Source organism: Phalangium opilio, unplaced genomic scaffold (genome assembly GCF_054372755.1).
Source record: "Phalangium opilio isolate 3A_F unplaced genomic scaffold, DU_Popi_V2 ptg000217l_1, whole genome shotgun sequence".
NCBI classification, from domain to species: Eukaryota; Metazoa; Arthropoda; class Arachnida; order Opiliones; family Phalangiidae; genus Phalangium; species Phalangium opilio.
The window spans coordinates 4,857,736-4,882,448 of record NW_028324218.1 but is presented as its reverse complement, the minus strand read 5'-3'; the positions used below and the strand labels follow the sequence as shown (position 1 = coordinate 4,882,448).

The following is a 24,713-nucleotide window of genomic DNA, read 5'->3' as shown; positions in this document are numbered from 1 at the left end:
TTGTTTCGTATGTTTTGAGATATTTTTACCTCTCGCGCCTAGCTCCGAAAAACCGAGATTTCTAGGGTCTGTACGAGCCAACCTAATAGTGCAATTTTTTGCGCATTTACAGACCTTGATATCGATTCATCTTTGTGCTAATTTTTCTTTGCGAGGTATCCAATGACATATTGAATAATTTAATAGTTAAGCTATTTTTTATTTACTAAATATATTAATTATTTATTTTTTTCTAAATATATTACTTATTTATTTTTTTTCTAAATATATTACTTATTTATTTATTTTCTAAATATATTACTTATTTATTTATTTTCTAAATTATTACTTATTTATTTATTTTCTAAATTATTACTTATTTATTTTCTAAATTATTACTTATTTATTTATTCACTTATTTATTTATTCACTTATTTATTTATTTTTTATTCACTTATTTATTTATTCACTTATTTATTCATTTATTTATTTATTCACTTATTTATTTATCCATTTATTTATTTATTTATTTTCTTATTTATTTACGTATTTTACTTGTTTAATATTTTTTTTTATTTTTTCATTTATTTATTAAACTTTTCGTTAGCCTAAAACATTTTTAATTATACAGTACAGTTAAATTAGTCTAAATTAATATGGCGGTTTAAATAAAACTAATTTCGCAAATCAGAATCAGGCCATGTACATAGACATTTAGGCCTTCAGTAATGTTTCAATTAACATCAAGTTTTCAATCATTAAATGGTGGTATATCTCGTTACAGATCACTGAAATGGATTTGGACACCATTGAGGTGAGTTGTTTTTTAAATTAAAATATTTTAACTTTGTATTTCCTTAATATTAAGAAAAATCGCGAACGTGATGCGCTGTTTAATTATTTTCATCGATATGGTCAACACATATTGATGGGTAATCAAGCATTACTCGTTAAGTTAATGTCTTTTTTAAGAGGAAATGAAATGCTGGTCAATTTTTGATACGGGTATTATAATTGGGAAGTTGTTTTATACCATTACATATTTTTAAAAGGATGGATTTCCCTTCCGTTTCAACAACGCGGTTATCCTCGAATAAAAATGTTATTTGGGTGTCGAATTATTGTATGAAATTCCCCACCAATTATTGTATGAAATTCCCTTCAAATTATCCCCTATGAAATACCCCACAGAATTATCCCCTAGTAAAATTCCCTACAGAATTATCCCCTAGTATAACTCCCCACAGAATAATCCCCTAGTAAAACTCCCTACAAAATTATCCCCTAATAAAAAATCCCCACAAATTATCCCCTAATAAAATTCCCCACAGAATTATCCCCTAATAAAATTCCCCACAAATATTATCCCCTAATAAAATTCCCCACAAATATTACCCCCTAATAAAATTCCCCACAAATATTATCCCCTAATAAAATTCCCCACAAATATTACCCCCTAATAAAATTCCCCACAAATATTATCCCCTAATAAAATTCCCTACAGAATTATTCCGCAAATAAAATTCCCTACAGAATTATCCCCTAATAAAATTCCCCACAAATGATCCCCTAATAAAATTCCCCACAAATGATCCCCTAATAAAGTTCCCCACAAATTATCCCCTAATAAAATTCCCCACAGAATTATCCCCTAATAAAATTCCCCACAGAATTATCCCCTAATAAAATTCCCCACAGAATTATCCCCTAATAAAATTCCCCACAGAATTATCCCCTAATAAAATTCCCCACAGAATTATCCCCTAATAAAATTCCCCACAGAATTATCCCCTAATAAAATTCCCCACAGAATTATCCCCTAATAAAATTCCCCACAGAATTATCCCCTAATAAAATTCCCCACAGAATTATCCCCTAATAAAATTCCCCACAGAATTATCCCCTAATAAAATTCCCCACAGAATTATCCCCTAATAAAATTCCCCACAAATATTATCCCCTAATAAAATTCCCCGCAAATATTATCCCCTAATAAAATTCCCCGCAAATATTATCCCCTAATAAAACTCCCCACAGATTTAAGTCAAATTCGGGTACGTACTAAATAGGCCGTTCTAATTTCACTTAGATCAATTTTAATCATAATTAAATTAATCATTCAGCTTTATCATAATTTTCATTTATAGACCGGTAAACTAGTTTAAGATGCCAACAAAAAATAAAAAACAATTTAAAGAAATAGATGCATTAATTTATAAACATTATGTTTACAAAGATTATGGTATAGAACACGACGGAATGCCTCGTGCGTGTAAATACCAGACTCTCCTTTAACTATATACATCAACTTTAATTAAGCTAATTGACAAAATGTTTTTGTCATGCGCGGTAGAGCGTGTCGTTGTCATCTCCCTCAAGATGAGGAAATTTTCTTAAGTTTATAAAACTAAATGAAATTTGTTAAATTTTTAATTCTTACTGCAATTAAAAATTAACGACATGCATATTTGAAGTTACGAAATATATAATTTAATAGGGTTTTTATGCAAAACCGTCATAATTAGGCATACATATATTGTTGGAGAGATTTTATATAAGAAAAAAAATTAATAATAAAATTCAGAAATATAGTTAATTTTTTTTTTAAATATTAAATCAGGGATAGATTAAATTTTAGAAGTAAGAATGGAGAACGGTTAGTATTTACTTCAGTCCGACTCATAGACCACCCAGTATAGAGCCCCTCCCTCCAACATCACGTAACCAAAAGTTTAAATTATCTTATTGGCTCACTTAAACTACGTTTTGATGACGTTGCTGACGGGGACGGCGAAAAATACGTAATTCCTTTTTACCTCTGTCGCTATGACCCTCCCACCTCTTCTTTCATACCCTCCCCCACACGGGGGTCCGGAACTTTGACGCGCGCCCACATTACTCTGTTCTCCATTCCTACTTCTAAAACTAAATCTATCCCTGATTAAATATTAAATATTAAGAATAAAAGGTGCGAAAGTTTTCTAAAATCTTTAAAATCGCACCCTAGATATTAACCTTAATTACTTTTATTATATTTTGCATTATTTTGCAAAGAAATAGGTGCGATACTAAACTATTTTTAAACTTAAATGATCACAATCAGATAACGATTAATCTTACATACGCTTTCAAAAAAAAAAAACCAAAACCAAAATTATCGTTAAGAAAAAAATTCGCTGGTTTTTTTTTTTATAAAAGTTTGAATTTTCATCACCTAATTTTTTAACAATGCCACTATGCTAGTATAAAAATTGAGAGAATGCCTTTATAAAGAGTGGTTAATTCATACCATAAGTATACAGGGCGTGTTTCGGATAAGTCTGGCATAAGTTAAAGGGGATGTTCACTGGGAAATCAATTTTGAGTCGAAAATATAACTTCTACCTCCATTTTTGTTAGCCCTAAGGGGCACTGTTTTCAAGTTACGATTGGAATTGAACTGTTAGTATAATCAGAGGTATATAATACTTCTCTTCGAGAGAAGTGTACAACTCCACAAAGCGGGGAGGGGGCTGGTAATTGTGACATGATTCTTCCCCAACAACATCCCTTAACATTTATTATAGCAAGGTTACTAAACCGAATCATGCATGTACATACGCCATTTTAAATAATTCCCTTATCATTATGCTATATCTATTAGCGCGGCTTAACTATTTGCCAAGGCGCATACATGCGCTTGTGGATTAATTTTTGTCCCTCCACGTCAAGACAATCAAGGTTTGTGCCTGGTTAGTTGATTGCTGAATAGGGATTTAGTAAATACCAAACAGTTATAGAATTCACCCTTTCACGGTGCGGTGTAATTACACCCATCTTAATTAAGTTTGATGAGCGGGAGAGCAAATTAACAAATCCCTCGCCTGGGATTCTGGGAAGAATCATTCATGTTACATAACTAAAGCATATTAAGAGGATACAGAGTGTCATGCTTCTTCTATTATCCCCTTCTGCTGCTATAATATTTAAATTTAAATTTTTTTCAAGATTACCATGCATATAGTAAGTAATCTAGTGGCGCATCTTTTGGTGAAATTTGAAGAAAAGGGGGTCGACACAGGCGGAATGATTTTAGAGACACTATACTTAGCCATGCGTTAAAAATTGGAGTTAATCTCCCCTCTCTTCCCCCCTTTTTTGCTAATGTTTTAGAGGAAAAAATCTTCAATTTTAAGACGTTTTTCTTATATTTTTTTCTTTTTTTGTTGAGAGTTCTGGGACTATTTTCGAATTTGTCGTATAGTGGTGTTGGTCAAATAAGAATTGCGTTGTGTTTGAATAGGATGTTTATGGACCAAGTTCTTCGTCAGATTTAATATATAGTTTTTTAAGTAATTAATTTAAACGTGACGCGTTTGTGATTAGCGGTAGAAGAAGTGATGATTTTTAGGAATTAAAAGTTGTTGGTGTTCATAAAAAAATTTAATAATATTGATTGATTACGGAAACGACTTAACTGTATGTAGTCTTGAGTGTCTTGTGACTGTTTTCCGTGAATTTGTAGTTAATTTGAAGTTTTTCTGTGACTGTCTTCGCAAATAGGGCTTTGTCGGTTGCAAATTTGGTTTTGCCGGTCGCAAATCAGATTTTTCAGTCGCAAATCGGGTTTTGTCGGTCGAAAATTAGGTTTTGTTGGTCATAAATCAGGTTTTGTCGGTCGAAAATTTGGTTTTGTCGGTCGCAAATCAGATCTTTCAGTCGCAAATCGTATTTTGTCGGTCGCAAATCAGATCTTTCAGTCGCAAATCGGATTTTGTCGGTCGCAAATTTGGGTTTTGTTGGTCGCAAAACATAATAATCCCGGAATTCTCTGTCCTATCACAAAAATCATCCCATAATCTCAAAATGACAAATTGAGAGACAACCAACTGAAACTGTGTCCCCAATTTAAGATTTCTTTTTAACATATTAAAGAAAATGCACGGTAAATTAACAAACTCAAGATAGTCCCAAGAAAGTTCAAGATTCGCGTACATTAAAATGCCTTCTAAACGAAGTTGGTTCAAAAGTTTCCGTACGGGTAGTAACAACCACAAGAAATTAACCAATCAAGAAGACGTAAGTCACATAGTGTTCTTGAAAGATGTATCAGCAATTAAGGGCGGTGTTCTTTGGGAAATCAATTTTGAAGTCGAAAATATAGAACTTCTATGAACGATTTTGCTTAGTCTAAGGGACTCCGTTTTCAATTTATGATTTGATGAGTATTTTACGAATTCCCCTTAAATTAAATTTAATTAAGAAACAAAAAGACAATGATTGCTAATTTAATTTAATTAAGGGCTCATCCCTAAAACACTCTTCAAATCATAACTCTCGAAAACAGTGTGTCCCTTGTCGCAAACAAAATGGAGATATATAGAAGTATAGAACATTTTCGACTCATAATTGATTGATTTCCCAAAGAACAATTAACATCCCCCTTAATTTCTGATCTTAATTAAATTTAAGGGAGGGGGCCATCCCTAAAATACTCCAATTAACTTGTAAACCATGGCCCTTGTGGGAAAAAAATGTCGCAGTAATTACATTTTCTGTTCGAAACCGTCTATAGAAAAATTCCTTAAATTTCAAACAGATATTTCTGAAAACATCCAGTATTATAAATGAAATTTAATAATTAATAATTAATCATTAAATATTAAGTTCGCGAATTAATTTCTCACGAAAGGTTAAATTGAAGGCAACGTACTGCACGTGAGACTGGTATTTCAAATTACCCGTAAATCCATTATTGAATCGGAGATTGTAAAGAAACAATAGGGGTAGATAGATAGTCAATCTAAAATTTCTTTTGGTCTTTTATTTGCCTGTGAGATTTTATTTATTGTACTTCGTTGATAGGTATAATAAAACTTCACGCTCCAATGCCGTCGCAATTTGGTAGGCCGTGACAATGCGTAATACATTTATGCTGCTAGCTAGATACGTCCCCGTCTTGTCTGTCTGTATATAACGTTACGTGCTTACCACGATTTTGTCTGCTATTGCTCCTTGAACTTTAATAAACCTTTTTCTTTAAGTTACCATCCGTACCTTTTTGTTCGCTCGTCAACTTGCAGGAAGTTGGCTCGGCTCTTGCTTTTGTCGCAACTCGCAAGGCGATTAAGCGCGTTTATGGAAATTTCAGCTTGTTAGGCTTCCTATTGAAGTGGTTTTTAGTGTCTGTCTGACTTTAGCGCCTTAGAAGTAAAAAATTCCTTCTGAAAAAGGAGTTTTTGTAGCAAACCAAGGCACTTGAATGTTATTGCTATTTGTGCTCCATTATCTGAGTCCATGTTTATGTCTTTGCGGGTTTTGTGGGCCGGGCTTGAGAACTTACTATAGTCTACTACCACGAACTTTCTCGTGACGTCACACCCTCTTATCTCTTACCTCGGTTTCGCTGACCATATAGAGCTATTTCAGTGGGGGAAAATTTCGTCTGCTACGAAAATTGGGCCTGCCTTTTAGTGTAGGGCGGACATTTTATGAGGGTTTTCTCTATGGGCAAATAACATTGGTGACGTAGCCATTACCCCCTCTGAAATAGCTCTATTGGAAGTCCACAGCTCAGGCCGTACAATTTAGACTATACCAATATTGAAGTCACGTCCCTGTAGCTCCTCCCATCTCAGTACCACTCTATCCGTCAACCCTCAAAATTCTGATGGCGTCTTTCTAACTATAATTGCATTGGTTGGTAGAGTTCCTAGCTGCAACGAGCAGTGAGATAGATTATAAATTCGCCAGGGTAAAATTCATCATACATAATGATTAGTCTACTAGCTCCTCCCACAAAAAAGCTGCCTAGATACAGGATTCAGGATTTAATGGAAGACATTGTAATACAACCCCTTTAGAACGGGGCGGCTCTCATAATGGCCGACTACACAATGATTCCTAGTAGCTGTATTAATTCCCACAATTACGGATTAAGGGTACCAAAAAAAAATAACAACATTAGTTCGCGAGCGTGAACAAAGATTTTCTCACGTGAATTGAACTACCAAATTATACTTATTTAAACTTTTTCGTGAGTGAAATTGGAAGCTGACAGAAAATCTAGAAACATCCTTATTTGAACGTATTTCTTCAGACATAAAGTGATTTTTATTTACTAAAAGAATAAGAAGAATAATAAGAAAAAGTTGGGTTTTGTTTGGAAAAATTATTTGAGCATGAAATATAGTTTAATCTCTTCTACTTTAGTAAAATGCTTTATAGTTATTTTGGGAAATATTTTAAATCGGTTGTGTTTTTCGGATTTGCATGGTGGATTAAGTAGCTTATGAAGACATAATAATCGTCTGTCAAGTGAAAACGGTTTTATTTAAAAAATTTATAGAAAAATTAGGTCCGGTCTATTTAAGTTATAAATAGTACGTAATCACGTCACGTGTTTAAACTGATCTACTTTCTTATATATGTGAGTGAATAGGCATTGCGTATCCATGCACTTAAACATACTACTTTTGATTGAATAACATGTGTATTAAACATGCAAAGTTCATGTGATAAAGTGTTTTCAGAATTTGGAATTGTTGTTGAGGGTCTTTGAACACATTGTTTGAACATTGTTAGGACAGTATGTGAACAACAAAAACTTTTAAATTAAGATATGACTTAACAAACAACAAGGACTACTTTGGTTTATCAGGACTGGTAACTTCGAAGCCCCATAAAATTAACGTCTTTATTGTTCATATACCGTCCTATCAATGTTAGGTCTTAAACTCTTAACCCTTAATATTAAGCAGACGACACTGTGCCACGCCCCCTTTTTGAAAAGGGTCAGTTGATAAGTTTTAGTTTATTAATTATTCAGGTTTAAATTAACGCTTTTAATTTTTAAACTATGACCATGGCACCATAATTTCACTTCTTAATACATAACAAAAACTTTCAATATCTGGTTCTTCAGGCAAGCGATTTTAGCATGGTAGTTATATTATACATTCGATAATTTTTGATTAGCGAGCGACAACTTGTTTCGAATCAAATAAATAAATAATCAGTCTCCCAATAACTCAATCCAATGCACAATTACGATTTCTTTTGTGTACCACGTGATGTAGTCTTTTAACCAATCATGGGGGAGTATATAGGAGTAGCCTTCCCTAAACATTCCATTTACCGCTTGGTTTCTAGAAAGAAGTCCACTTTTCAGAGCATGAAGTTTCTTACTTTTGAGTTTTGTAATAATTCAAACCAGATACTTTGTACGTTTAGTTATCAAAAAAATATACATCAATGATTTATTTGCAAAAACTGTCAGACGTCAGTTGTAGACGGGAATGTATTTTGAACTGTTTTAGGTGCAACATGTGTTAGATTTAAGGTTCATGTTTATGGATCAACATGAACATTTGTGATATAGAAGCGGTTGTTACTGGTGCAATGTTTTCTAGTGCGGTTTCGGAGATATTTTTATTTCAATTTACTTTTGATGTTGATGTGAGTACGGTTTTTTTAAAGATACTGTAGAATTCATTTAAAGTTTCAATAATTTATTTATGGATTTATGTGGGTTTTGTTTCGTCGCAGTTTCTTGAAGTTCTGGGAATGTCATGGAGTTTTGGGAAATAGGTTTTAATTGTCACGGGGTTGGGGAAGTCATGGAGTTTTGGGAAATTGGTTTTAATTGTCAGGGGGGAAGTCATGGAGTTTTGAAAATAAAAGTTACGGCAATTTATCTATTGCTTCGCAGTGGATTGAAGTCCTGGAAATGTCATTGAGTTCTAAAAAATAGGTTTTAATTTTTCAGGGAGAAATCAGGGAATTTTTGAAAATAGGTTTTAATTTTTCAGGGAGAAATCAGGGAATTTTTGAAAATAGGTTTTAATTTTTTCAGGGAGAAATCAGGGAATTTTTGAAAATAGGTTTTAATTTTTCAGGGAGAAATCAGGGAATTTTTGAAAATAGGTTTTAATTTTTCAGGGAGAAATCAGGGAATTTTTGAAAATAGGTTTTAATTTTTCAGGGAGAAATCAGGGAATTTTTGAAAATAGGTTTTAATTTTTCAGGGAGAAATCAGGGAATTTTTGAAAATAGGTTTTAATTGTAAAATGGGCAATCAGGGAGTTTTTTAAAATTCGGGAAATTTATTATTGGTTAGGTAATTTAGTAAAAGAATAAATTATAGAGAAAATTAAACTTGGACTCTAGAAAAATCAATTCAAAAATTTTGAAATTAAAAATCTATATGGTTTTCAACCCTATTTAAAAATTAAGTAATTTCTATAGGCCTACAGTACATGTAAAAATCGTGGAATGTATAGTAATTATTTCACCATGGTCTATAACCATTGTTTTGGTTAAATGAAAACGTTGACCCAATAACAATAATTTTTATTATAAAAAAATCCCCCAATTACTTTATGTTGATAGCAAAATATTTTTATTACCTCATATACCGTAAATAAAAAATTCTAAATCCCATAATTTACTGTTTTTAATGTCGTAATTAAATCCTCTAAACCTCTTTAAATTTAATCAAATTTTATTTAAGCTTTCCTTATAAATGATATATTAACAATCATCAACCTTAATTTAAATGATTCCCTAAAAAAAATTTAAAAAAATATTCCGAACCCTTAAACCCAAATCCACCAATATCAACCTTTTAAAATGTTTTATCAAAACTTGATTTTTTTGGAAGAAATCTAGGCTCTAAATTTAGCGCGTGGTTGATGGATTAACTGCATTGAAACGCCTTGTATTAAATGCGTACATTCATAAAAAGAATTAAAGATCTAGACTATAAAGAAAAAAATTAACTTTATATCTTTAGCAAAAAAAAAATAATAAAAAAAAATATTAAACGTATTAAAATTTTTATATTTGATAAAATTCACTGAACCAAATCGAGGACCCTCGTTGATATATTAAATTTTTTTTGGGTTTTATTTTTCGTATATTTTGACTTTAATCGGTGTTGTTGTTAAGTACCTAATTTGCATTTCTTATTTTTGAACAGAGTACACCAAACCTTGATCACACTCATCAAAAGGGGAAGTCCGAATTGGTTCAAAAAGGTTCATTAGGTCACCGTCGACCCCCAACTAGAGCTGGTCTCAAATCCTTCGTGTCCTCAGTCTGGGATCATACCCTAGAGGAAAGGTCAATTTCGGGGTCATCTGATAGCAACCATAATGATTCTAATCACGATAACGTTGAAGTAAGTCTACAGCGTTGATTGGTCGAACAAAGAATTAATTAACCATTCTGTTACGTCATTGTTTTACAGATCGAAGAAAAACATACTACAACTGAAAGTGACGATTACGTCACTTCAACTTCTACTAAAGAACATTACGTAGTTGAGGTGAATGATTCGGTTGATGACGTTCATAGTTCCGATGGTATTCGGGATGAACCGGAAGGACGTGAAGATTTAATCGGAAATGAAGCTGATATCCCGAAAGATGGTGGTGATGAGGACACAACCAGGGGATGGAAACATCCTCCCAAACACGCGGTTCTGGTTTTCCCAATGCAGTTGCTCAACAATGCGCCTGCGTCTAGGGTAAGCATCAATCGTTTCACGCAAAATATTGGCTAGAATACGGCAAGCAGCACCCTTTGAACTTAACCCATTTGAACCTGAACTCTTTCAACCTGACCCATTTGAACCTGTCCTCTTTAAACCTAACCCATTTGAACCTGTCCTCTTTGAACCTAACCCATTTGAACCTGTCCTCTTTAAACCTAACCCATTTGAACCTGTCCTCTTTGAACCTAACCCATTTGAACCTGTCCTCTTTAAACCTAACCCATTTGAACCTGTCCTCTTTGAACCTAACCCATTTGAACCTGTCCTCTTTGAACCTAACCCATTTGAACCTGTCCTCTTTGAACCTAACCCATTTGAACCTGTCCTCTTTAAACCTAACCCATTTGAACCTGTCCTCTTTAAACCTAACCCATTTGAACCTGTCCTCTTTAAACCTAACCCATTTGAACCTGAACTCTTTCAACCTGACCCATTTGAACCTGTCCTCTTTAAACCTAACCCATTTGAACCTGAACTCTTTGAACCTAACCCATTTGAACCTGTCCTCTTTGAACCTAACCCATTTGAACCTGTCCTCTTTGAACCTAACCCATTTGAACCTCTCCTCTTTGAACCTAACCTACACACTAAGAACGCCAAGGAGTGTCACATTATGAACTTACCCCCGTGAAGGTTGAAACTTCAAGTTATTTTTAATGACTAGAAGACGATAATCTGACCCCGTCACTAAACCTAACCTAACCCTCGGTTAATATAATGATAACCTTATCCTAGAAATACTAAATATTTGTTAAAACATTTTAGGCAAAATCTCCCGTTACTTCAGACGAGTCCAGTTGGAACTCTTCCAACCGTAATAACGAAGGTGTGGGCGAAGAGGACGAAATGACGCGTAATTCCTCATCTACCTTCAAGTCGACCACAGTCAGAGTCACTTCGGAATCCGCGTCATCCTCATCGGACTCCGAAGACCACGAAAATTTAATGAAACCCTACGCGGAACGCAGGTGTTCCGCACCCACTGTTGTCAGTATCACGTTGAAGGATCCATTGGGAGCCCGTATTGGACCAGCAAGAAGCACTGATGATTTTAGCTCCAATGATAGTAAGGTCAGCTCGCACCACTCACCAACTGTGATTTCTTTCGGCAAACTAAACGCGCCTCCCAAACCTCAAAGGCATGATGGTCCGACGCAAATTTTGATAAGGCCTTTTAGTACTTGTTCCATTGATGATAAGGCTGATGACGTACCCAGTAAGGATAGGGGTAAGACCACGAGTGTATATTACTCTCTAAAACATTTCTTAATGTAAATTTTATTTGCAGACAGTACGTTCATAACAGAATACAATCCTCATCGTCTCCGTCGAGAGTCTGACGAAAAACACAGCCGCAGTGCCGCTGTCCAAGTCCGTATAAGTAACAAGAAGACCTCCCCGACTAGAAAACCACTCAGAGACAGCAGTTCATCACCTGAACGAAATCCAGATGATCTTCCACGCTGTCGCAAAATTGGTACCAGTGTTTCGCCCGGTATTACGGTGAACTCGCCATCTGTTAAACCGGCACGTTCCACACCAGCCAGAAGTAATACCGTTGTCTTTATCAAACCGAACCATCCTCCGCCACCTCCCCCTACTCAGAGCAGTCACGTGAGTCGATCAATGTCCACGAGGGAGGCCATGCACTCCAGTATGATTGACTTCACCAGTCGCGAGGAATTCAAAGCCAAAGATGTATCGAGTCACGAGGATAAGTTGAATTTGTCACCGAAACTAAAGGATAGGTGTTCGTCCGTGTCTTCCTTGGATGTGTCTTCCACGAAATCTAATGGTAAGCTTGAGGACTACTTCCTGCTCTAAAATTTCAGGTACTTATCCATCTTTTACGCGTCAGATTCTTCCAAAGAGGAATCCGTCACTGGAAGTCCATCAAAACCCAATCGCCGAGACCCAAACTTTCGCCAACGTGTCCAAATTCAAACTTGGGACCGTCGTAGCCAACATTCCGCCTCACCTTCCCCTTCTCGTTCCAAAATTCGTGAACTGGTCATGTCTCCTCCGCGCAAACCAAGTCCTCAAGGACGTCCGGCGTCCGACTGCGAAACCGACAGAATTGGCAACAGAAATCGTTCCAATCAAGACCACGCTGACGAAATATCAGTTTCGAGTCGACGTAGCTCGCCTTCTGGACATCGTTACAGTCCTTCACCCAATTTGAACAAAAGAGGCGAGAATAAACCGGAATGGTTAAAGAAAATTGACTTGGACCGTCGTAAAGTCATAGATTGGGACAATATCGGGATTAAACGACAGAGTCAGGATAATTTCGAACCGGTTTCACTTCAAAACTGGCCAACTGACCGCACTAAGGAAACTCCAGCTTCATTTCAATATCAAGCAGTTCCGGAATGTACTTCGTTGAAGACGGAAGTCGAGGAACGTGTCATACCAGTGCGTAAGGACACACCGATACCTCGTTACAATCAACAACCAGCGCAGTCTAGACCTAAAACCTCAGGTACCATTAAAGAAGAACCAGAATGGATACGTATAGCAGAGAAGAAACGTAACAGCTCCATCAATTGGAATGAAATATCTGCCCTCAGGACGCCAACTGAGAAAGCGAAGGAAAAGGAACCGACAATTCACGAGGAAACGTCCAACAACATTGGAGTACAAGTGAAACTCCGTAAACCCAAACCTGACCACGAATCTAAAACAAAACCACCTGAGGACACGTTAAAGAATCACCACGTCGAACCTGCATCTAGGATTCCACGAACCACAGTGGTATCCAAAGAGCAGACTACTTCAACGTCGACAAGTACTTCGAAATCGACCGACGAGGCACACGTCATACAAAATATATTGTCCAAGGTACGGGCGTCAAGACGGGAAGAGTCTCCTGAGTCTGATCTGTTGCCTGAGGTCAAAGTTGAGCGTGGTCGTAGTTCGAGTAAGTCCGAACTGCTCAATTACAACAAACGACGTTCGCAATCCACGGGCCATAGCAGGCCATCCTGGACTGAACACAATGAGAAGGAAATTATAATTGAAGACTTGCCGAGGGAGTCAACTAAGAAAAGACCAAGTAGCCCCGTGTTGCTGCGTAGTACTCATAGAAGGAAAGGTAAGGACAAGGCTTAAGGGTTGCGTTTGTAAATATTCCTAACCCTTGTACCGTTTTCACAGATGTTGATAGACCTTTGTCTATGATGGAACTGAACAACATACGTCAAGAACCGTTCCCTAAATCGCACGGTTCAACTAGACCCCCAACTTCCGGTGGCTACGGTGAATCTAGGTCTTCTAGAAACCAGCCGGTTGAGTCTCACCGCAATCGTCATAGCAAAAACCGCGAATATCGACGTTCTGCCAGTTACGATCGCAACTTGCACGTCATGACCTCAACTTCCGGTAGCGATCAAGACGAAGAAAGGACGGATTCGACCTCGGACACTCAGACTGGCAAGAAGAAGGTTCGATTCCTGATCAAACAAGAACCTACTAAAACGTACACTATGTTTGGTATGGAACCTCCTAAAGGTAGGGTGAAAACACCCATCCCAATTCAAGCCAGTTAATAATTGTCTAATGGGTGAGTATTTCTTTGACAGACGTAGACGAAAATGAAAAACCAAAAACCACAGAATCAACTGTCGCAATGGACGAAGATGATTACCAATTGCAAGCCTATAAGATTATAAATCGCATTAAAAGTATGAGCAAGTCGCGAGAGCCATCTCCCGAGAGAAATACTAATACGCAACGTAGCTCCTCCCAACAAAGAAGCTCATTGGAGGAAAATACCCCGCCCAGAATTTCGACGTCATCGAAACAGCATAGGAAAAATCGCAATGCGAGTCCAGATTCAGGTACCATTTTCAAATATTATTCTGGGACTCTCTTTAACCTTGGTGCTGTTTACTTTTGGTGATGAACTTATGCTACTAACAGAAACACTAACTTAGCATGTATTATAGACTTATGTTAACATTAACACTTTTTAATCACTAACAATGATTGTAAGGCTTTTAAAAATTAAACTAAATTATTTTAATTAAACTAAACGGTTCGTTATTTAATTAAATCGCGTTAAAGACGTCTTAGTTGCGGTATTTTACGATAGATGGCGCCACACAAAATAAAATTATTTAATTTTTTTTTTAAATTTTAAAACCGGATTTATTCAAGTTTATAACTACCTACGTTTTCTCAATGGGATTTTTTTAAATAATAATTAGATTATACATATTAAAATACTCGAGGAAACTTGAAATACAACCTTGATCTTACATTCATTAAAGAGAGAAATTATGGTTTATAAATGTTTAATTCAATTTCCGTTTTTGAAATTTTAAGTGAAATTTGATTTTAATTGTTTCTAACGAATGTGTTTTTTTTTTAAGAAAAGAAAAATGGTTCGAGGCTTTTGTCTTAAGTGATTTTTATTTTCATTAATTATTAGTTTAGGTTATGGACGAGAAATCATTGTTAAAAATTTTTACAAGGTTAGCCTTAGTCAACTTAATTTGTTACGGTTCATTAATTATCAAATGAAATGGAAGGGTTTTCAATTTATCGTATCGTGGAAGGATATTTATGAAACGTCGCAAATTTTATTAGAAATTTATTTTTAAATTTTTTATATTTAATTGGGTGGAATTATTTATAGGAAAACCATATTTATTAATTTTAAAAATCATTACACATAGTTTATGATTATTTCAACCTTGAAAGGCACTAAATTAGAACGTCCTCTATCGTTTAAAATTGAAACCGCGCTTCTAGCTTAATTAGTTTAATAGTTACGCGTGTCCAAACGTAAATCGTTCGCAACTTTGACGTCATCAAAATGGCCGCCTGCGTCGACATAAACTTAAAACGCCAATAACTCTTAAACTAAAGCACATAGAGGGAAAATTTAAATTACAATCTTTACTAACTTTTTACGCTCAAAACATATATCTAAACTAACAATAAAATTAAATTAAACTAAACTAAACTAAAAACTAAACCAATTTAAATTATCCTAAAATTAAAAGGCACGCTGACCCGATCGTCAAAAGACTCCCTACCCAGAAGTAGTCGCAAACACAGCGGCTCCAAGTCTAATAGTAACTCGCGAAGAACCGAATCCCCGAGTCCACCCGAAAATAAACGAAAAGAAACGAAACGTTCCGATTCTACCCGAAGTCGTACGAAGTCTCCTGATTGGACGAAAAAATCTTCGTCTAGCAAGAAAACGAGCGTTGATTGGGATTCATTAGGTATGATAAATTACGTATTTTTTATGGTGACGTGAAATTAGGGTTTATATCGAGGTCGCCAACTTGTTTTAAGCAAGTTTTTAGAGCAAGACTAGGTAACACGGAAATCATAAAGTTATTTACATTAAAGGAAAAGTTTGAATAACATAACATCATACCTTAAATATAAAAATAATTAAATATTAAAATTAAAATTAAAATTAATTATCTCTTATTGCAATATGATAATTAGTACATTTAATTAGTCTTCAAAACGATCAAGGACTACTCCGCCATTGGTTTAGTGGCGTCTGCTAACCTGAACCTACCTTACCCCTTACCTCTCTCAGCCTGTGAGAATTCAACCAATCCCGTAGGAGTAAGAGGTTCTGGCTAGCAGACGCCATGCACTAAACCAATGACGGGGGAATGGCGACACAGTAGTCCTTGATAGTTTTTAATCATGAGTAATTAAACGTACTAATTAACATATTGTAATAAGAGATAATTAATTTTATAAATTAATTTTAATATATTTAATTATTTTTATATTTAGGAAAAGGAAACCGTTATTTTAATTAAGGTATAATGTTACGTTACCAGAACTTTTCCTTGAAATATTATTATCAAGTATCCTATTCAATTTTTGCCATAAACAGCCCTTGGGTTACAACTAATATTTCAAGGTTGGTTATATAAAATATTTTAAATACAATATTGGGACAAGTAAATAAGCGACCTAAAAAGATTTCCATATTTTAGCGAAAGGACGACGCAAAATACACAAACATAATTTTTAATATTTAAATTATTAGTCGCGTAAACAATAACGTCATTAAATAAGTAACAAGTTTTTTTGAAAAAGAGGGGGAATTTGAATACCGGCATATGTCCAAAACAAACCTTCCTTTTCTTAAATATAATTTATTACTTAAACTTTAAGAATAAATATTGATGTTTATTTTATAAATGAAAAAGTATAGGCCTATTATAACCTTACTTAAACAGAAGTTTATGTGAAGCTCGGTTTTCATATGGGAACATTTTAATCTCATGATTCTTTCAACCATTTGGTTAGGGTAATACCAAGGAGTGATATCTAGTTTATTAGGGAGAAAGTATAAGTTGCCAAAGTGTGCCCGCGCGCCATAGTCCCCCTTTCAAAATACAAGGCCCGTAAAAGGAGGCCCCGGGCTATTTCGCCTCTCCTCAGTCGGAAAATATGACTGTAATTTTTTCTATTCGCGTCGCGCTGACGTGCACGAGTTTTCAAGAACCAATGAGATGCTGGTTGTAATTTAGAGGCGGCGGGGATTAACTCCGGACCTACTACGTTTGGACTGGAGATAAAGCTGCATGGAAATGTGGCGCGAATTTATACCTTCTCCCTAATAAACTAGATATCACTTCTTGGTTAGGGATCTAGAATACATACAACGATTAGTTCATAAGATATGTTCCTTCCATAAGTTTGTTTAATTAATCTCTGGTCATCACAAACTGGAGCTTGTAATTTTGAAGTAAGTGAGTGAGGTAGGTCATAGATTCGTGGAAGTAAAGCGAGGGAGGCCTGGTGAGTGAGTGGGGCGCTGCTGTCAAAGGGGGCTTAGTAATGCGGACTAAATAGGACCTAGATGGAATTAGGTCCTAGCTGCAAAATTAATTAACCACCACCGAGTGTACTTAGGACTTCAATTGAATTCGCTCCCCTCGTTCTCCTTCTCGAACTAGTATTCTCGAGCTGCAAGTCTCTCAGTAGCATTACGAATCGTATAGGTAGAGCATGTCATACTTTTGGATGTAACATATCACTTATAAAATTATGATATATATAAGATTGTCTATGATATTTCATATTCGCTCCGTTAAGTTTGAGTTACAAGTTGCAGTCACTTGTACCAGGAAACGTACATTACGATTTTTGTGACTATGAAAACAGGTTTATGACTTTAATGAACAGTTAACTCTCTCTCTCTCCCTTCTGTCTCGGTGTCGTTATGGTGTCTTACTACTACCATCTCTTGGAGGCAACATTCTTGAGGGTCTCCTATAAGTTCTGTCTAGTTGAGATGAATAATTGCTTTAGAATTTAAAAGTCAACTCTAGCGGGCAATTTATCGCTACAAAATGAGAGGGTTTATTCGGATCGATAATTCTCAACAAGGAAAACGTACATTTTTCTTTAATAATGGGAAATTATTTATAATGAAAGTGGTTTAAACTGATTATGGACTCTGTTTGGGTGGCGTTGGGTTCGAAACGACTATATACAAGGTTATGAAGAAAATATATATATTTTTTTGTGTTTTATATTTTAGTGGTATCGTAAATTAACCTTAGTATACCGATATCGAAGTTTTACTTTAATAACCGATTATTTAAACTCGGCGAGATAACTGATTATATAACCCAATGAAATTGATATCGACAGAGTTTTTACCGCTTATCAACCAATTTTTACCGCTTATCGACCGATATTTACCGATTATTATCCGATGTTTACCGATAATTTACCGATAAATTTAACGCTAAACGATTAATCGATAAAAATCGGTTGATAATCGATAAACATCGGTTGATAATCGATAAACATCGGTTGATAATCGATAAACGTCGGTTGATAATCGATAAACATCGGTTGATAATCGATAAACATCGGTTGATAATCGATAAACATCGGTTGATAATCGATAAACATCGGTTGATAATCGATAAACATCGGTTGATAATCGATAAACATCGGTTAATAATCGTTAAAAATCTGATAATCGTTAAAAATTGGTTGATAATCGTTAAAAATTGGTTGATAATCGTTAAAAATTGGTTGATAATCGTTAAAAATCGGTTGATAATCCTTGAAAATCGGTTGATAATCCTTGAAAATCGGTCGAAAATCGTTAAAAATCTATTGATATCGTTAAAAATCTATTGATATCGTTAAAAATCGGTTGATATCGTTAAAAATCGGTTGATAATCCTTGAAAATCTATTGATATCGTTAAAAATCGGTTGATAATCCTTGAAAATCGGTGGAAAATCGTTAAAAATCTATTTATATCGTTAAAAATCGGTTGATAATCCTTGAAAATCGGTTGATAATCGTTAAAAATCGGTTGATAATCGTTAAAAATCGGTTGATAATCGTTAAAAATCGGTCGATAATCGTTAAAAATCGGTCGATAATAGTTAAAAATCGGTTGATAAATTAATCTCGAACAAATGTATCAGTTAAAACACCATATCACTCACCGATACCGATATCACATCAGTTTGTTCCCACCACTAATTTTATTAAAATTCACAATAATAATTAACAGGACTTATCTATAAAAGAAATAAGTGAAACTAAAATAAAATTACTTTAGGTTGTCAGGGAAGCCCTGAAAGAGTCAGGGAAATTTTATTTCTAATCTCTGGCAACCCTGAAATATGTCTTAAGATTGCAGAAGCGAAGTTGCTATAAAAATGTTGTTTACGTTCGGTAGATCGGCTTGTTATGTCATCGTAAAACTTTAACAACATTCTATGAACTTCAATCCCCCTCATTAAGAACAAAAACTTAATAGTAAGGTCTTGAAAAAAAACAACGACTTTAATTTAACGAATTAGGCAACTTCAAGATATAAAGGAGGTTTAAGCAGGGTCACTTTTTGAAAACACTTTGTTATTATATCAAAAAGAATAATAATTTTCAAGGGTATATATCTCTCTTTTTGAAAATCTTCCCTAGGGGGAGCTACTGAAATTGGTTATTATAAACAACATTTAACGACCATATACATAAATATATACTTAAAAAGATATATTTAAAATCATACAATATAATTATATAGTTATAGAAGTATGTTATAGAAGTTAAATATTTATAAACAGTCAGTGGAAAAACGTGGTCTGTCTGTTTGTAACGCTGCTCTGTACTTCATTTTGTTTTCATTTACCCCAATTCACCTCATTTTATGTGTTACCAGGAATACATACAGCTACTAGGAATGATTGCGTTCCCTTATCTGAGGCCATGTTTAATTCTGAGGCGGGTTTTGTGGGTGGTGCTTGAGAACTTACTATCGCGTTAACGCCTCATAATTCTGATGGCATCTTTCTAACTGTTATTTCATTGGTTGGGTAGCAACGGGAGTTCCTAGGCAAGGTGCAATGCGCAGTGAGATAGATTATAAATTCGCTTGGTAAAACTCGACATATATAATGATTAGTCTAGCTCTTGATACAAAATTCGCATAAATACGTTGAGTGAAAACGTGTACACAGTTATTCCTAGTAACTATGTATGTATTCCTGGTGTCGCCAGGAACAAATGGAAAAGAAGAATGGGTAGCATGAGCTTTAGGAATACTTCACGCTTATATACTTCTGATAATAAGGATATAATGAGATTAGGCTACTACAAAAGCTTCAAACAATGATAGTTATTACCGTTTTTATGAAGATTTTAAACAAAATTTCGAGGTCGGATTAGAATTTTTAATCTTTATTAAAGTTTATTTTTTAAAAAGATGTTTTTTTATTTTTATATTTCAAGGACCTAATAGTTTTAATTCATTAACAACATTATAATTATAAAACATTAAAAAACAAAAAGAGTTTTTTTTAAAAATTTAGTTAAATTATTCTTTATGCGAATGGAATTGTTCATAATTTAGTTGAATGATTTAAAAAAAAAGGAAAAGAAAATTTTCATTGTTTATAAAATGAATCAGTTCGCGCTCATGTGACAATGGTGACATTGAAAATCTAACGGTTTTTGAATAGATTAATCATGATTAAACTTAATTATCTTAGACAGGGAAGGTTGTTATGTTATGTAAGTTTGTTAAAATTTGAGTACGCCTGCCTTTTTTATTTTAAATTTTAAATTTTAAATTTTTAGAGTTATATTTTTTTGTTTCATTTTTGCATAATTCGAAGATTTTGTTCGCGACGCTTAAAAACCTTTATTTTTTAACGCCAGGTAATTTTGTTATATAATTTAGTATAGTGTGGAAGAGATAATACCATGGTTTTTTAAATTTTTTCGCAAATCGCAGTACTGACGACGATAAAAATAAATATTGCAAATTGCAGACTTATGAAACTAAGTGTAAAGTTAGATATTGTTATTTTAGTATTAACCCTAATTACTCAATAGGTAATAGTTGATAATTCTTGATGAAATTGAAGACACACGTTTTGTTAATTTCAATTTATACAACACTTCGTTTCATATAGTCTGAAATTTACCATACATATTTCATTCATCGGCACTCCCGCGATACCTAAAAATAATTGTTCATTTTTACCTTTTCCACACTGGTTTTAAAAACGTCGGGTACATCAAAAGATAACAGAAACGCTTGGTTACGTTAGTTAATATCCCAGTTAAACAACACCGTGTCAATCATAACACTACAAAAGTGAACTTCCTCCTTTGTTTTACAGAAAAATCAGAAAAACATTCGAAATCTAGAAAAGATTCTTTGCGATCTTCTAAGGATAAATCTTCGAGAATTCCTGTCAAAAAATACTTTTTTAACGCTTCACTTAACCCTAGGCTAATGTCATAGTTATAATGGGAAATAATTTATAAACTAAACATACTAAATAAAACTAAAACTAAACTAATATTAATTATAAAATAAATGAATGGTTTAAGTTAACATCTTATAAATTTAATAATTTGGTTATGGGCTAAAATGGTTTAATATTATGATTAACTAAAACGTTAGTAAGTATTGCTATATTAATGCCTAAAGTATGATTATTTAAACATTACGTGAGTATATGAATTAAAACGTAAACATAAACTTGTTTTTCAAATTAAAATAAATAAATTTTTCGTATTTTTCATATTACTTAATGCAGACCGTGGTTCAAACGATGCATCTTCAAATAGGCCAGTATGGGCAGAGTTTAAGTTGAAACGTACTCCGTACTCAACGCAGTTCTTGTCATACCAATCCGATGTTGAGGACCAGAGTGACGCGGAGCAAGGAGGAGAGCGTGTGGACAATCCCGAGTCTAATGGTCAATGTCATTACGGTGACAATTACGAGCAAAACGATGGTGTTATGGACGTTCCTAACGGTCACTGCATGTCACTGGACGCTTTAGTTGAAAAGGATAATGAAGAGATGTCCTTGGTAGCTGAGAAGAAGCTATTGTATAACGGTGATGCCGGTTATTACGCCAGTGTCACGAATGGACATACTGGAGGGGAATCCAAGATCAACAATACTCAAAGTAATGGTAAGTTGAAGCATGGACGTTGTACTTCTAAAGAAGACGACGCTAAACAATGCCTTATTGTGAACACAGGAACCAAAAGGTCAACTACCCAAAACAACAGCAACAAGTACCACTCATTAAAAAGCGACAAGTCTCATCTCCCCTCACTTATGGACAGCGAAGGTTATAGCTCGATGGAAAGCTTCTCCTGTTGCAAGGCTCAAACCAACTCAATCTGTCACTGCTCAAACTGTTCCCAACACAGCGAAAACGGAAGTGAAAGCTTATCAACACCAGTGGTCATCAACACAATAAAGAAACAAAATGGCTCTGGAGAGTTGAAGTCCAGCCTGAAGAAACGCGAAGAACACAGAGATATAGTTGACGACGACGAAGGGGAATTTGTAGTCCACCATTTTGGTGGTCAAGGTGGTACGAAAGACTATCATTGGAACGAATTGGATGCGACCGAACCAACTTTACCTCCACCTCCGCCGTTAAGCCTAAGACTCTCCGGTGGTTCCGATACCGAGTACCATCGCGATAATGTGCATTACGTCACCGATGACGAACGCAAATCAGCTAAGCCTAAACGTTGCGTCTCCATGAGGGTCGACCGGGAATACATGGAGGATAAAGGTAAGAGGTCCACCGCGAATCGACGTAACTCTTTGCTCGAGAGTCGAAAGAAGTTGATGGATATCTTGGGTACCATTGAGGATAAGTCCTCTAAGAGGGGTCCGCAAGTTAAGACCATTCGCAAGACCATACGTAGGATTCTGCGTGGAAGTGACGTCACTGATGAGGAGGAGGAGATTGTGGAGGAAATCACGGAAGAGGTCTTCGGTATGTTCGAGATAACCAACCCCTAAGCCTTGGATGAACCTACTTGCATGGTCTATGGCTTGTGGTAACTTTTGTACCGGTCCCATACTACCCACTTTACATGGTGTTAGTTAGCCCCTACTTTTATCTGGGAATTTTAAATTTCTTTTGTGAATAATCTTTATGAATGAACCCTTTCAATTATTTGAATCTATTGGGTAGTTATTGATTGGTCTAGTTTTAATTAAGGTGTTGTTCATAAAGGAATGTGGTTCTTGTTTAATTGCCAAGTTTTTTCTTGTTTTGAACTTAAATATTTCAATTAACTTTAAATAATACAATTTGAAAATCGAGACACGCCTTCAAGGTTAACTGTATTCGCCGCTAAACGGTCCAAAAAAATTAATTACAATAAGAAAATTAAAAGACCATTAACAGGTGTGATTTGCCTAACATAAAAAACAATGAAATTATCTTTCATTGAATTTAATTTATGCAAATGATAGTGTCTGGAAGCTGTTTTTTTTCAAGTCCTAAGTGTTTTTCTGAGGGCTTCTAATATTTTTCATAAGACAATATTTACTGTTATTTGTGACTTGTTGTCAAGTCACAATTCTAACCTTGTCCCGAATCTATTTGGCAACTAAACAATGTCCTTGTATTTGAACTTCTGTATTTGGGTGTACAGTTTGTTTCCTCGTAATCTCGTGAGCATCTCGGTGTCTATTAGCAGTTTAGTCTCGCTCATGGTAATTTATTTACTACGTCCTTGGTTAATAGAAGAATTTTGATTGCATCATGTTGGATATAGACGTTTATTAAGATAACCATAGTATTCAGCACTTTCTTAGCTTTAATTTGAGTACCAACAACATATGGTTCGATTTTGGTCACAAATTGTGACATGTCACAAATTTCAAAATATTGTTCTAGATATAGGTTGTTTGTACTTGAATGAAAGCTAAAGATCTCAGGAACTCGAATATCATGGTTAAAGTCATATATTAATGATTTGAAAAGTGTCCGCGTTGTACCGGATATGAACCCCTGCTAATTTTGCAGGTTTACCAGGAGACAAGAGCGACCGAATGCTCAGTGACAATGGTGGTAGTGACAGTAAACGTGCTACAATTACTCGTACAGTGCACCAAACGAAAGATGGTCAAAAATTCTTGACAACCACTATGGTAAACGGCAGCAGGGACCGTAGTGACATGCGTAATGGTACTCATTCAATGCCACATTCTTCAGTGACGGTTCAAAGAGAACCTGCAATTGTTCGCGTTACTACAAAGAGAATACGGTGATGTGTTTTTACTTTGGGTTTAGGAACACTTTAAGCCTCGGTCGGTTGACCAGGCTGTAATCTAGGGAAATTGAATTCGTGTATATTGTGTGTGTTTGTTTGTAGTTTTTGAAATTTTCCTTAAGCCTTGGTACTTGTATTCCTTCCTAGCTCGGGTTTTATTTGAAAAATAGTGATATATATGTAAAATTTTTTTGAAAATATTTTTCGCTAGTCAAGGTAAAAAACAACAAATATTTTATATTAATCATAACACAACAAATAATTTTTTTAATATATACTAATTTTTATAACGTTGTGCTAACCTATAACTATATATATTTCCCCCAGTTTTTGGTATAACTTCAGTGCAAGGCTTATACCTATTTAGAAATGTATACACCTTTAATAAAAATCAATTTATAAGTATTTTGTTTACTATTGTTTTGTTTGTCACTTATTTGGTGATATCGTATCTAAAAATTCACACTTCAAACTGGAATTTTACTAGATTAACCAAAATTTGCATGAGATTTTAATTTTTAAATTTAATTCTTGAAATTCGTTAATGTATGCCGAAAACCCTGAATTTCAAAACGTGCTAAGCCTATCCAATCTATGTCCAATCAGAGTAGGCGTAACATTAATCATGTCGACT

At 34.8% G+C, this 24,713-nt stretch overlaps 1 protein-coding gene and 1 long non-coding RNA gene across 2 annotated transcripts; both read left to right on the top strand.

Annotated features, from left to right (window-relative positions):
* Nucleotides 1–769: 769 nt before the first annotated feature.
* On the top strand, nucleotides 770–10,477 carry LOC149615837 (uncharacterized). Its single transcript, XR_016376124.1, has 2 exons — nucleotides 770–793; nucleotides 9,938–10,477. It is a non-coding gene; the product is annotated as an uncharacterized LOC149615837 (long non-coding RNA).
* LOC149615836 (uncharacterized) lies at nucleotides 10,454–24,462 on the top strand. The gene is made up of 10 exons (XM_089856095.1): nucleotides 10,454–10,486; nucleotides 11,279–11,741; nucleotides 11,802–12,308; nucleotides 12,372–13,607; nucleotides 13,670–14,023; nucleotides 14,095–14,352; nucleotides 15,523–15,747; nucleotides 21,583–21,966; nucleotides 22,036–22,791; nucleotides 23,833–24,462. The coding sequence occupies exons 1-10, from the start codon at nucleotides 10,454–10,456 to the stop codon at nucleotides 24,075–24,077; spliced, it is 4,461 nt and encodes a 1,486-aa protein (XP_089712221.1). The 3' UTR covers nucleotides 24,078–24,462.
* The last annotated feature ends 251 nt before the right edge of the window (nucleotides 24,463–24,713 follow it).